General features: G+C 33.0%; 1 protein-coding gene across 1 annotated transcript in view; it reads right to left on the bottom strand.

The window, feature by feature from the left end:
* Positions 1-14,351, bottom strand: part of LOC123561072 (uncharacterized) — a 97,718-nt gene extending 83,367 nt beyond the window's left edge. Inside the window, exon 1 of the mRNA XM_053516549.1 lies at positions 13,939-14,351. Coding sequence (XP_053372524.1) covers positions 13,939-13,978 — 40 coding nt within the window. The 5' untranslated portion in view covers positions 13,979-14,351. The remainder of the gene's footprint in view (positions 1-13,938) is intronic.
* Between the last annotated feature and the right edge of the window lie 360 nt (positions 14,352-14,711).

Genomic DNA, 14,711 nt, shown 5'->3' with positions numbered 1-14,711 from the left:
TCAAATTTTACTCTATACCTATATACAATCTGTCAAAAGTACGGGTTGTATTTCACAAGTAAATAAGAACAGGCTGAAAAAATCCGTATTGTACCTTTCGTATTGTATATTGTCGGACTACTTTCATTTAGTAAGCATGACATAACACAGTTCTATAAATAGTGTACACGAAAACTACACTCAGTTTTATTTCAGCATCAATAAACTGATAAAACATTAAAGATTTCGCTCGATAACAAAACGACAAAAATAAAGATGGAGGTATTTAAAAAAGGTCATTATAACAGTAGCTAGATCTGAGATTTTGTATTCGGCTCAGGTCTTATGACACTCGACGCTTGTACGCCACGCGTTATTCACTCAAGCCGAATACAGCATCCAAGATCAAGCTACTATTACAATAACCCTATCATATTTTATGGCTCGTTTCTTCGCAATTGCTTTATTCTATGAATAAATGAATGAATGAATGAATCTGACAAATCGTTGTGGTGACAGATGATGATGATTGGTGATGAAGAATGATGAAAATAAATAAGAATGATATTGACCCATCATGATGATGATAAAAGAAGAATAACTATGATGAATAAGAATAAGGATAAGGATGATGATAAATAATGACTAACGGTGATTCAAAAAATGATGATGATGATGAAGACGATGATGTAAATGAAGATGATCAATATTAGTGCTAGAAAACATATATTTCTAATATATACACACTCATGCATTTGTTCTAATCAGTTGTACATAAAGTAATTACAACACAATTACATTAATTTCAGAATGATTTGATGAATGCTTTAGAAATATATTGAAAACGTAGTGAAAATATTTTGTCTATATATTCAAGCACCTACACTTCTTGTAAAGCTTTCTAGGTTTCATGTATAATTCTATTTATATGTAAATAAAGATCGACTTTTTTCTCGTTCTCTGGTTTAGTTTATCTAATTTATTTATTGTCATGCCGTTGTTAGTATTTTATCACTCTTTGACCTACATTTATTCATTATCATATTAAAGGGCAAGGAATGACTGACAACAAGTTAATTTTATATTAAAGCCATCCTCAAGCCTTTCATAACACTGAAAGAATTTTAAAAATTTGACTACTATTGCAAAGGTACGGTAGTTTGAAATTTATAAGTTTATAAAAATGATTGATCATGGAGGCAGCCATTTGACTGTGTTTACGACGCCATTTATAGACTGCTGATTTCTGTATTAAGCAAGTAGCATTTCAATTCATGTCTTTCTTTAGTGTGAGATGTTAAATACAGTCACTTATTTATTATTGCTTGAACGAGTAGATAAATTATTTAACAGAAATAAGTAAGTACAGTTCAAATATATATCTAGATCCGCCATTTTGCTTTTGTTGCCATAAAAACAAAATGGCAGACATTCCAAATGCACATAACTTTCTGATTTTAGCCGATTTTGAAAAAAAAATTCACTTCTTTGAATGATTTAAGAAATCATAGCAGACGGAATAAACATAATAGCAACATTGCTGTCCCTTTTAGTATATTCGACTTATAGGTTTAGGTTTATTGATGATTATAGCCTCATGCATCTACAAACATCAATATAAAACATATATCTTACAGCATTAGAATACGCTAAGAAAACCGACATATCATGCCAATAATTTTTCATCAAAGAGCACGTGCTACCGATATTACATTTTGGGAAATATCGCTTTACCGCTTCCAATTGGGCATTATTTATGGTAACGGTTTAAATAGCAATACTGTAACGTTTGCGTTTTCATAAGACACTCCATTTTATGTCGGGTATGATGCAGTTAAAGTGTGCATACAAGAAACCAACTATATCAGTGGGTTGAATCTTGATTAAAGGCGATCCGACACTGGTTTGTTTCTTCTGTATCATCATTCATCACTTATGAGTATGATGAAAAATAATAATGATGATTGATAACTGGATGAATTATGATGATGACGATGATGAAACGAGTTTATAAATTCAGTTAGTTCTATTCTCCTATCATCTGTGTCAAAAATAGTTTGCCATCATGCACTGGCCGGCTCATGTTTTGAAACAAATACAATTCTTAAATCATTTTACGTTTCTTATTCGGCAACTGGTGCACGAATTAACATGACTGTATACATGAACCGAAGGAAATACGAGAGGTGTTCAAGAAGTACCCAGAAAAGTGCTCTTAAAGTTATATTTCATATCTGATCCTATTATGCTAAAATTTTAGAATATGATGAATAAGAACATGTTAAAAGTGATTATTTAAATTTCAGATTTCAGAACATTCCCATTATTTATCTATCGTCCCTGAGACAACGTCACTACCTCTAAAGCAGTCCAACGTCATTATGACGCTGTCATGTCACACATAATTGATCAATACAAGTTGTGATTATCAATGGTTCAATGCATGGTTCTAATATTTGAACCACGGGTCATCAGCAATATCCTCCTGACCACTTTTAAACATCCCGTACCATTAATAATTTTTTCTGGACATTTTAGCATCAACCTTATGCAGCATAGCGTTTGTCTCTTTTCTTGATTGTTTAAAACACAAAACGTTTTTTTTTCTTCACTTTTATATTATTCCGATTTCAGGAAAAGTAGCCTGAAAAGCAGTTAGGTGGCAAGGGATGTTTTAGCGAATACAAAATAGAAAAGGATACAAAATTGGGTCGGATGACGTCACCTGACCTAGACATGGGGACCAATATTTACTTATTATTTGTACAAAGAAAATATAATTTTGACGTATCATTTGAATAGTCCCTTATCTACATTATGTAACAGTGTCATTGATGTTTAAGATACACGACGAAATTAGAGCACGTTTACGACCCTCGTACACATACATGTGACATTTCTAAACAACTTCATTTTTCCGCTCTTTACAATTGTGCATGAAATGGACATAAGTAAAGGTATGCAACTTAGAGAAATATATTTTTCGAATAAAAATATACGCTATTCATTCTCGTTGTAGTGTTTCTGTAAAGAAAGTTTGTACTATCGTACAGTACTAATTAACTTTGATAATGTGGCAGTTGAGTCCAATAAGTCCAGGGGTGTTCAAAGATAATCCGTCATAGATCTATTGTAAAGCAAATATTGGATTTACCTGTATTGGAAAATAAACAGTGTCGATTGTATTGAGATCAACCGCCACATATACAAAGTTATTAGTAATCAATTAATCTAGTTATTATGTTCAGGCTATATACTTCAGCCTGACGGGAACGAACCGGTGATCTCTACACATAAGGCGGACATTACCGTCGCTAATTGAAACTAATGTTCAAATTCAAGTGTAAAAAATTCCCACCATATACTTACCCAATTATACACTTCATTTAGAATCGTCATCGAAATTCCAAATGTTTGAACTTGCTTCAACGGTGTCTATAAATACTGTTATTATTTAGTTGGGCCAAATGTAAAGGCTGAAAATACTCAAGCCTGAACCGGGAATCGAACCCGGACACTCACACTAGGTGACATTCATACGTCGCTATAAAAGCTACCTCAATAACAAGGAAGTATAAGTGCACCATTATACTCTACCCTACTACACCTATACACTGAAAACTGAAATTCGAGCTGATGTTCAGGCCTCATCAAGTCACATTGAAGACCGAGGTCAAGTTCCCCTTTCTGGACCTTCCACCTTTCTAAAATATTTTACCAACTAAATAATAACATATCTTTATAGACTACCAAGGTTTAAAAATAAAATACAAACATTAGTTGTGAATTGGGTCATTGTCGATAGACAAGTTATGAATTTTGGGAATTTAAATGATGCAGGATTGTTTACAGGAGTTGAAGTTAAGTTCAATTTAATCAATGTTTCCTTTATTGTAATTTAAAGCGAGTTGTTCACAATTTTCAGGCAAAGTGTAACACTAACGCTAATCTGTTTGTTTGTTTATTTATTCTTTGTCTCTATTTTGACAGTCTGTTTGTTCGTCCGAGTATGAGTAGCACACGTGTTCCATTCTGACTTAAGCGTCTTATATATAGTAATGGTAAATCCAATATTCCATTAACTTTAGTACGCTCACAATCTTAAGAAAATATATGGAAGGTTACCAGCGGTTTATTAATTTTAGGTTAATTCACTAAATATATACTAGTCATCTTCCAGAAATTTTAGTACGTTAGAAGTTAAATAAAGCTTGGTGATGATGTCAAACGTGAAAGCACAATTAGATATCTCGGTGCATTTCTTGACGAAACCTTCAACTTTAAAGATCATATAAATCGCAAATGTCGTACAGCCATGTTGAATTACCTACGAATTAAGAACATCCGAAAATACTTAACAAAAGCAGCAACTGAAATTTTAGTTTTGTCTCTAGTTATTTCACATCTGGATTATTGCAATGTCATACTGTATGGTGTAGCTAACTGTGAGGTGCGTAAGATGCAACGTATTCAAAACAAGTGTGCAAAGCTTGTCCTTAACAAAAGGAAATTTGACAGTTCTAAACAAGCATTGTAACACTTACATTGGTTGCCGATGAAAGCAAGAATTGAGTTCAAGATACTCTCTTTCATGTATAGCTGTCACACTGGCAGAGCACCTCTGTACTTAACAGAATTGCTTACAGAGTATATCCCAAGTAGACAAGGTTTGAGATCGTCTGAAAATTCTGAATGTCGTTATGTTGTTCCATACAACAAGTGCAAAACATTCAATGATAGAAGTTTCTGTACTATTGATCCTAAACTTTGGAATGAACTGCCGTTAGAACTACGCACAAGTAAATCACTTGACACATTCAAAAAATCTTAAGACTCTGTATTTCAGAGATTTCGCGGCATTGTTTTAAATTTTTGATAACTGTTTATCATGCGAAAACAGCAGGTGATAGTTCTTAAATTTTTGTAAAAGGTTTTACATTTTGAACCTCTATATGCAGCCCGTCTGGGCGTACCAGACGCTTTAAGCACTGGTATTGTCAATAAGGGTAAAATGATCTCAAGGGGAAGGGTGCGATCAGGACTGTTTATTACAATAAGGCTGTTATTGTTATTATTGTCATTATTAATATTGTTATAATAACTATTATTATCATTATTATGTACAACGCCATTGAATATATCATTGTATAAAAATAGGCGTTTAATCAAATTATTCAGTTTCAGTTTCAGTTTCAGTAAAACCGATATCATTACAGATATATCGTTCATTTCCTACAAAATGAAACTTCAAATGTCCGGTATTATTCTATATCTATTTTATTTATCCAATCGTGAATATTTATTTGCAACACGTGACCGTACAATATATGACCTTATTTGACACACGTGCGTACAAAATAACCTGTATTTTTTCCCGTATTTAGACGGTTAAACAGTCCCATGTTAAACATATGATAAAGCCCGAAACGCGTGAAAATGTTCCGAATGTAAATCGGGTGTAGTCGGCGCTCTGTGTACAGAGCTGATTATGCGTCTTGAAATCAGGATTATATATCAAGAAAGGCAGAAATACAACATTCAGTTGATCATTTTTAATTGAAACTAAAATAATATATATATAGAATAAAACGATTATTTAACATTGTACTGTACAATACGAGATATATTTAGACTCGTACCCAGCTGGGAAAATCATATTGGACTCGCCTAGCGGCTCGTCCAATATGTTTTTCTCAGCTAGATACTCGTCCAAATATATCTCCGTATTGTACAGAACAATGTAAAAAACCTACGGTGTTCCGTTTGGACAATCGTGACATTTTATTTAATTATAAACCGCGATGCACGATGGTACGATGACGAAAACGCGATGGCGCGATTGCACGATGATGAAACAACGATGGTACGATGATGAAACTGCGATGGCACGATGATGAAATCGCGATGGTGCGATGGTACGATGGTAAAATGTCGATGTAATATCGCGTCTTCATTATCGTTCCTTCGCGTTTTTACCATCGTACAATCGCGTTTTCACCATCATGCCATCGCGTTATCACCTTCGTACCGTCGCTTTTCACCATCGTGCCATCGCTTTTTCACTATCGTACCATCGCGTTTTCACCATCGTACCATCGCGTTTTCACCATCGTGCCATCGCGTTATCACCATCGTCCTGTCGCAGTTTCACTATCGTACCATCGCGTTTTCACCATCGTACCATCGCCTTCCGGTTAGAAATGCGTAGTTCCGTGTATTTGTATTTTTTCAACAATAGATGAAAGTATCTCAATGTATTTTGTGAGAAGAAATTTACCATTTACATTTTGCTGTTTTGCAAAATGTTTTATAAAATGTTCAGTGCTCAGTTCATTAGAACTGTGTAAAATCTTCCTTTGTATTTTATGTATGCATGAAAGTAAATAAAAAGCTGGATGTAATAGTCACATTATATTATTCAAACTCAGCTTATTCTTGTTAGGATGAAGAAGATACATAGTGAAATGTGAAAATGCGATTGTATAAAGCCTGTATTTTTCTGACACATATACTGTACCACTGCGCATGACCACTGGAAGTCGATGGTACGATGGTGAAAATGCGATGGCACGATGGTGATACCGCAATGGTACGATGGTGAAAACGCTATGGTACGATGGTGATAATGCGATGGTACGATGGTGAAAACGCGATGGTACGATGGTGAAAACGCAATGGCACGATGGTGATAATGATGAAGGACGATGGTACGATGATGAAAACGCGATGGTACGATGATACAATGGTGAAAACGCGATGGTACGATGATGAAAACGCGATATTATATCTACATTTCACCATCGTACCATCGCATCATCGCGATTTCATCATCGCGCCATCGCGTTTTCACCATCGTACCATCGTTGTTTCATCATCGTGGCATCGCACCATCGCGTTTTCGTCATCTTTCCATCGTACATCGCGATTTGGGATTCAATAAAAAGTCACGATTGTCCGAACGGAACACAGTAAAAACCTTATATTGTCCATGTATAGCTAAAGGGCAATAAAACTTGGAATATTTGCCCTTTCTCTATCATCGAGCAACGGACTACATCCTTGAAAGAGAATTTCCTACGTTGGTTTAAATGGGAATTTTAAACAAAGATTTTTTCATTGTATTTTAGTCTCTACCATATTTCTCCTAGGTATATACTACAGAGGTCAATGTTACATCTGATGGATACTCTTGCAATGGATCGGATTGTCCTGTGCCTACTTAACATGATAGTGATAAGCTATTATATACACATGGACTGAACCAATTGTGTTGAAAGAAATTCACAAAAAAATGTCATGTTTAAAAAGTTTAAGGAAAGAAATTACAACTAATGGTGAAAATGTTCTATACGTCAAAATTCATTTTTAACGGACACATAACAATTGTAAAACCCCTTCAAATTGTTTCTAAGTTTTAACTTCCCTGAAGATTATAAACACATTTTGAATATCAGCTGGTTTGAGTGTACCACACTGAGGGATGACCAGACATATAGAATGTAGAATAACCTTTGGAAATTCCACATTCAGACACGGTAGTGAAGAATAGCGAGACTGAGCCATTCTTTTTTGAAAAATAAACGCCAACAAAAATGTATAGATCATTTTCCTACTGTTTGATCTACCTTTGTCGTACCAATGTTTTCTTTGATTTCTCTTCAAATACAAGCCAGTACCAGTGATTAAAAGAACTCGAACTCTGAGGATGGTAATAAGAATAGAATACCGCGATTGCTTTAGAATTTATTATCATATTGATAACTTAGTTAGCATAAAAGCAATCTTCCCATGCAAATAAATGTATCTATTTTTCGAAATTGAGATTTTGCCAGAATTTTATAATTGGAAAAATACATTGTTAATCATAACATTGACATTCTGAAAGATATTAAAAAAAAAAAACATTTCACAACCATACTAATGAAAGATATAAGGTTGATGTCTGGACCTTGCACAATAATGATGCAGTTCGCGATTAACCCTATTACGGGTAATATATGCAGTGCCATTTTATGATAATTTGCACAAGTAACAAAACTGGAATATCTGTGTGGGGGGAACTATTAAAGTGTGCAGTTTGTCTATGGACATTTCTAAAAGTTTATGGTGTGTGTTTTGAAACTTTATGTGACCCTGGTACTTTGATTTACAGTCGTTATTAAGGTTCTTTTGTTCATGAAAAATAACCAGTTTAAAATATAAAGAGATAAAATCGTAAGGAGGAAGTTGAAATTGTGTTAGTGATAGCTGAAACTCAAGGTTATGGAAAAACCAAGTATCTTAGCAGTTCAACGAGTGTTAAGCTGACAGGCTTATTAACTTAAACAATCGATGAGAAGAAAATCAATTCTGATTCGACAAAGTTATCTCAAATGAGTGTCAAAAACTCCTTGAAATTCAATTTATGTCCTACGAAGCAAATGAATTTGATCACTCTATGTTTTATAAATGATATCTCATTTAAGGTTAGGGTTTTTAGAATGTTCGTAGATCCAGTATCTTATAATAAATCAGTAAGCTGTTTTTTCATTGTATTGCGGTGTGCGTTCTTTGAACGTGATTGTTGCTATTTAATCTTTCTACAGCCAAACTGTTGAACTCAATAGGGAAAGCGCAATTGTACGGATCAGGGCCCGTGAGTTCGATATACGGGGCGAGGCATATGTCCTGCAAGAAGATAAGATAAAAGACATTGTGTCATCCACCTGTCATCCAAGTGAAAAAAAAAGGCAATTTCTTGCGGAAAACACTAAGTCATGTTACAGAATCCAGGAAAACTAGTTAGGTTACATAACTGAAATATTATTGAAAAGAAGCGCTTAACACAGACCCTAAAAAGATAATAATGCATAACAGTTTCTTTCTAAATGTGTTCATGTGAACACTGATGCCTGAACTTTCGTCGGCAGTTATTTTGAATGCTTTTGAACTCTTTACGTCATAGATGTTCCAATCCATCTTGGCGTCCCATTGTTACAATAGGATTTTAAGTTCAAAAACAAGGAAAAAGACCGAAGTTTTCGAGTACAGTATTTGGAAGCGGGATCCAGCTAAACAATCATAATAAGCCCAAAGAGACTCTTTCTAACTGAAAATTGTTTGGTATAGGTACTCTAATGTTTTTCAAACACGGATTACAGATACAAGTCATTGAAATTTAAATCTAAATCTAAATCAGGCTAAATTAGGGAAAAGACATTGGTGAAGAAAATTATCTAAATCAAAATCACGATTCCTGTTACTAATGGGTATAATTGGTGTATTTATTTATCTAGCCAGAGAGTTTATTTACTTAACGGCATTTATTATGTGCCCTTTTTTCCCTCTGTTTGCACTGTTCAATATTAGGTCATCACTCTGTTATGTCGAAGAACAGTATCATAATAAAACGAACAGTATCATAATAAAACGGGCCACTGAGTATGTTTTAGAAAAAAACTACCATAATTGCTTTATATCTAAAAATATTGATGTATTGGTTTCCATACGCGAGTCTATTTTCATTATCTAAAATGGCTGCTGGGTTTCGAATTGTAATTAAACTTCCAAAATAATCCATTATAAAAAGAACATTCCTTGAGAGAATACAGTGACTTGGTAAACACTTCGGATACTTTAGAATGTATACATATATTTTGAGTGCGATCAAATATTGTGTAATAGAAATAAGAAATGAACTTTATTGTGCATGTGTCGTTGTTCGCTACACAAAGAATTACAAGTATTGTATGACTGTAATCATATCATACAATGTACCTCTACAGTGATAAAGCAGAACGTATACATATTGTCAAGTAGAATTCCTTTGTAACTCTTCTATTTATGTTTTATATAACCAAAAACATTTTAATATCGAACAGTTTAAAAGTTTGAAGTATCAAACTTGATTAAATACCCATTGAATGATAGATTTACTAGGGTTTAAACCTAATGCACCTTAGTTTCTTTCTCTCATCCTGAAAGTGTTTATAGGCAAACGTTTTATCATTTAAAAATAATTTGAATGTATTTTGATATAGAAAACAACGGCATTCATATTTCCATCGTCAGTAAAACAAAAGCTGTCATTGTTTTCTATGATACTGTTTTTGGCACTGTTTTTAAATGTTGATAAAGCTGTTGAAAGTTTTCAAAAAGGGCTTATAAGTAGAAAACACAGACTGCTCTTTCATTCTTTTTCTGAATTATTTTTTTTTCTTTTGAAATACTATTTTAGTATTTAACCGCAAAGATAAAATGCATTAACTTGTTATTGTGTAAGGGTATCTGGCGAATGAAATGAACACGCTGAAGAAATAGTAAACAGCAACCAGGAAATTATTTAAAACTCGGCAAATTTAAGTCATTTTCCATAATATATTATCTGATTTTAAGAGAAGGTAAATAATAAAAAGGAAACCCCCTCGTTTTTACAAAACCTTTTTCTTTATTAAATCACCAGCTTTAATTTCCTTATTTTCTGACATATTAGACAGAAGCTATACTGCATAGAGATTTAGATGATAAGAGTTGGATTATCATATAATCAAGTAGATAAAGTTATAAATGTGTTTCCCTGACCACAATTACGGAAACTAATTTACCAGAAAACAATTGTAATTATCCTTAGAAACGAAAGCTGACCAACATTACGATCGTGAGTCAGAAATATACACTGGTGTATTATCTTATATCAAAATGAACGTTTTTACACAGTTGGGGTCTATTTGACAACCTATGGCCATTAGAAAAATGAATATAGACATTTAGGTCCCTATGTGTATTAAAATTCCGTATAAGCCAGTGCACGTGGGTGTAACTGTGTTGCACATTTCATTACCTCATGACAGACTCAACCAAACCTAGCCTGCTACGGTTTTACTTGTTGGCATTCTATGCTCCCAAAGGACCTTTTTTAGATTTTATTTTTTATAGCCATGTAGCATAAACGAAAGAACAGGATGTGTAATAATTATGTTATACATACTACCAGAAATATATGTATATGAACGCACTTCTTATGTATTCCACTTTTTCTGTTTGACTATGTACATAATTTAAGTTATAATTATAAAATAAATTTCAACAGAAAGCAATATTATCTAAATGAAGTCTTAGACATAATGCTTCTGAATTCCTTCATACAAAAATGAAACAGAATAATTATTTGTTTTGGTGTAATACTGAACAATAGAATATGTACATAATGTGTAACATTTTCAAGAACGGCGCGTAGCCACGATTGAAAATCTTCGATATGGTGCTTACGGACGAAATATTTGTTTATATCATATGCAAATGACAATTTCCTGTCAATTTCACGTCTTTTCAATGGTTTTATTCAATAAAATCTATAAAAAAGATCCATTAAAACCACAAAAAGCAACCAACAAAATAATAGCAGACTCAGTTTGTCTGAGTATGCTCCTGAAAGGTAATGAAAGAAGGCATCGCCTCTCGCGCCCCCTACCACCAGCCATGAATAACCAAATATTTAACCCATTTTGTATGATATTAATATATTTTATAACTGTCTCTATAAAACATAGATATTTCATATTTATTTTTAATTACTTTCCGAAAGACAAGCAAGACACACACACACACACACACACACACACGCCAATTACTTTTTGACAATTGTAAAATTTAAATAGTATACGAAATAGCATGATTTATGGTAAAACTTGCAAAATACACAAAAAAGATAAAACGTTTTATTCAGAATATAAGAAAAGAAAACCACAAAGCGTAAAGAGGAAGTTTTAAAAGGTTTATTTATCTCTAATAATGTCAATTCACTGTCACATTAAACCTTAACATGTCTTTATCTCATAAAAACACGCAGAAAACCCAGCAAGTCAACTTACAGGAGAGCAATTTCGATTTATTTTTTATCAATCAATGCTGCTACAATTGATTGAGTGCACAAGTTTATCAACAATTTTATATAACGGAACACCGTAATAGCGCAATACATATATACATGTAGTTACATTTACTCAAAATTAAGACAGATGTTGTTTTGTCTTTTTTTCAGTTCAAGAACGTGGTACCTTATGTCCATCTTGCTCGATTAAAATTAAATTACAAGGAATAATCTATTTACTTCAAAAGACACCTACTGTAACAATGAAAGTACGCTGTTTTTGGTGCCGTATGCGCAAAATTAAGACAACTTAAATAAAAATTAAGTGGAAGTAAAGATATAAAATATATACACAAAATTCATTGTTCACTTTTAGTTAAAACGATTTATATTACGTGAAAATGTACCATCTTTCATTTGTAATTAATCATTTGTAAGGTATGTACAGCTTTTAAGATGTGTGTTTGATAGTTGTTTTTCAGTCATTTGCAGTATTTTTAAAACGGTTCAAAACTAAATTCGATTCTTTGATTTGAATTAAGACTTATTCATTTTCTAGAAACATGTTTACTAGCTACGATGAGCAATTGTAAATGATTTTAAATTACTCAGGGATGAAATGTTGATCAATTTATAATTTTGATAATCAAAACTGACATGAATGTCCAATCAGGAAGTTTTTTTGTGAATGCCGATTAAGAAGGCTTGAAACATATGCGCTTTTATATTTTGGGACAGCCAAGTTGTGCGAGAACAGGTAAGTCCGGTTCTGGTAAAGCAGGCTATGAATGTATAAAACATATAACAAATGTACTAGGCGATTGGCGAGAATGGCAGGATTCCGTTAAAAACACGTATTGGATAAATTAGATTTCACCCTAAAATTGTTTAAATGGTTTCCATGGTTTCCTTATATATTAAAAATCGAATTATGTATTCAAATCAAGCTACTACTGGAACGTAGTACATCAACATTGTTTTAGTTTTGTAAAACCAGCACAATATAGGCATTTACATTGAATATATTTTGTCCCGCCTGGAACGATCCAATTTCATTAAAGATTGGGAACCGTGGTACGAGCGCTAATCGCCCGAGTGCATAAATAGTGTTAAAACACAGTTTGGGTATAAACTATTTCGTTAGCGTGACGTCATTCTAGCGTAGGAGTGTTTTAACGCTATTGATGCACGATGGGTGGTTATACGTCGGGCGTAATAATTTAACTAGGGCGTAGCCCGAGTGGAATTATTTGTACGACGTATTACCGCCCGAGGGCATAAATAGTATTAAAATACGGTTCTGGTATAAATTATTTCGATTCTGATACGTTCTTAATCTATACAGCAAAAATATATAGTAGCGCTCTTTCTTGATCGCAACAAGAACATTGACTTCAACGCATGTTAACGTGACGTCATTCTAGCATAAGAGTGTTTTAACAGAGAAAGGCATATTAGAATTGAGCTTAATTATTATCAACACAATACTAGTCCCAATAACTTTTGGCAGAAGCTCAATGTTTAGCAATTTGAAAACTTTTCAATATACTTACGTGTAGATAAGTATACATTTGCTGTTATATATTTTAGCAAGCTTGTTTACTTCCATCGAGTATTTGTGCACCAAAACATTATGCAATATGAAATCCGAGACGCCGAAATAAGAGGACTGTCTCGCATACATATATTCATGATTGTCTTAGCATTGCAGTTACATTTTGTATGTACATTAAAACATTTAGCTAAATACAGACAAATATATCAAAATAACAAGAGATATTCTATTTTTTATATTATGTTAAACAATCATAATCTGAAAGCCCTTTGGACAGAAATTATTCCGCTCTCGAGTCCGCTTCACCAGTGTCACATGAGAAGTTATGGTTGTTACCAAATTCTTAACCACTAGACCACCACAATCATATAAAATTAATTGTAGAGAAAATTAAACATAATGCTTAATTACGTGTTTACTGATTTAATAAAAAAAATAACACAAAAATAGGTAAGGATTTATTTCCCAGATGCACAGAGCATCCTAACACATTGAAGCTTGTAGAACTTTAATTCAAATAAGAAAACATTAATGTGTAATGATATTATTTACTTACTTCCTAAAAGTAGAACTACAAATCCTACAAACTCGATCATTCTGTAAAGTCCACTTCTTGGTTAAGTCACATCGACGTTCTTTTCTTACTCAGTTTTTTTTTTTCGCAAGAAAATTGTCCGTCTTGATATTGAATCAAATTGAAATTGATGTAAACATATCAATTAAACAGTTTTTAATATCAGTTTTGCTTGATGAAAACGACAGTCACCTATAGTCGCATTTCACGTGTGAGCAGAAAAGAGGAAGTTTAGCGAATATGAAATTGTTAAACCATTCTTTTTTATTAACAGAACGTAACGCCTATTATGTTACAGTATTTTGAATGCAAACTACATCTTATAAAAAAATTTTTATCTTCCCGGTCTACAAAAACGTTTTCATTGAATTAAGCCTGCGCAGGTATACTTCCTTTTTACATAAGATATTTTAGTATGTTTAACGATGGATGTGATACGTTTCACATGTATTCATTATTACCTGTTTCGGCTCTCATTTTACTAAAACGACAGAAATGAGAATTAAATGTTAATTTTACTCATTTTTTTTTTTTTTGCCTTCTTCAGTTTTATTCTAGATCTGTTCAAATAAGCATTTCAATTAATTTCTTTATGATCGTTCGAACTCAGATTTACATACCAAAATACAAATCATAAATATCATGTATTACTTATTGCAACTACATATTTGTATTAGGTATAGTTTGGCTATACAGTAATCATGAAGGATTTCAAGTGTACGCGAACAATACACGAGTATCAATCGCCCGCTAAA

Source organism: Mercenaria mercenaria, chromosome 10, assembly GCF_021730395.1.
Source record: "Mercenaria mercenaria strain notata chromosome 10, MADL_Memer_1, whole genome shotgun sequence".
NCBI classification, from domain to species: Eukaryota; Metazoa; Mollusca; class Bivalvia; order Venerida; family Veneridae; genus Mercenaria; species Mercenaria mercenaria.
Note: the sequence above shows the minus strand (reverse complement) of the source record. Positions and strands in the feature narration are given on the sequence as shown.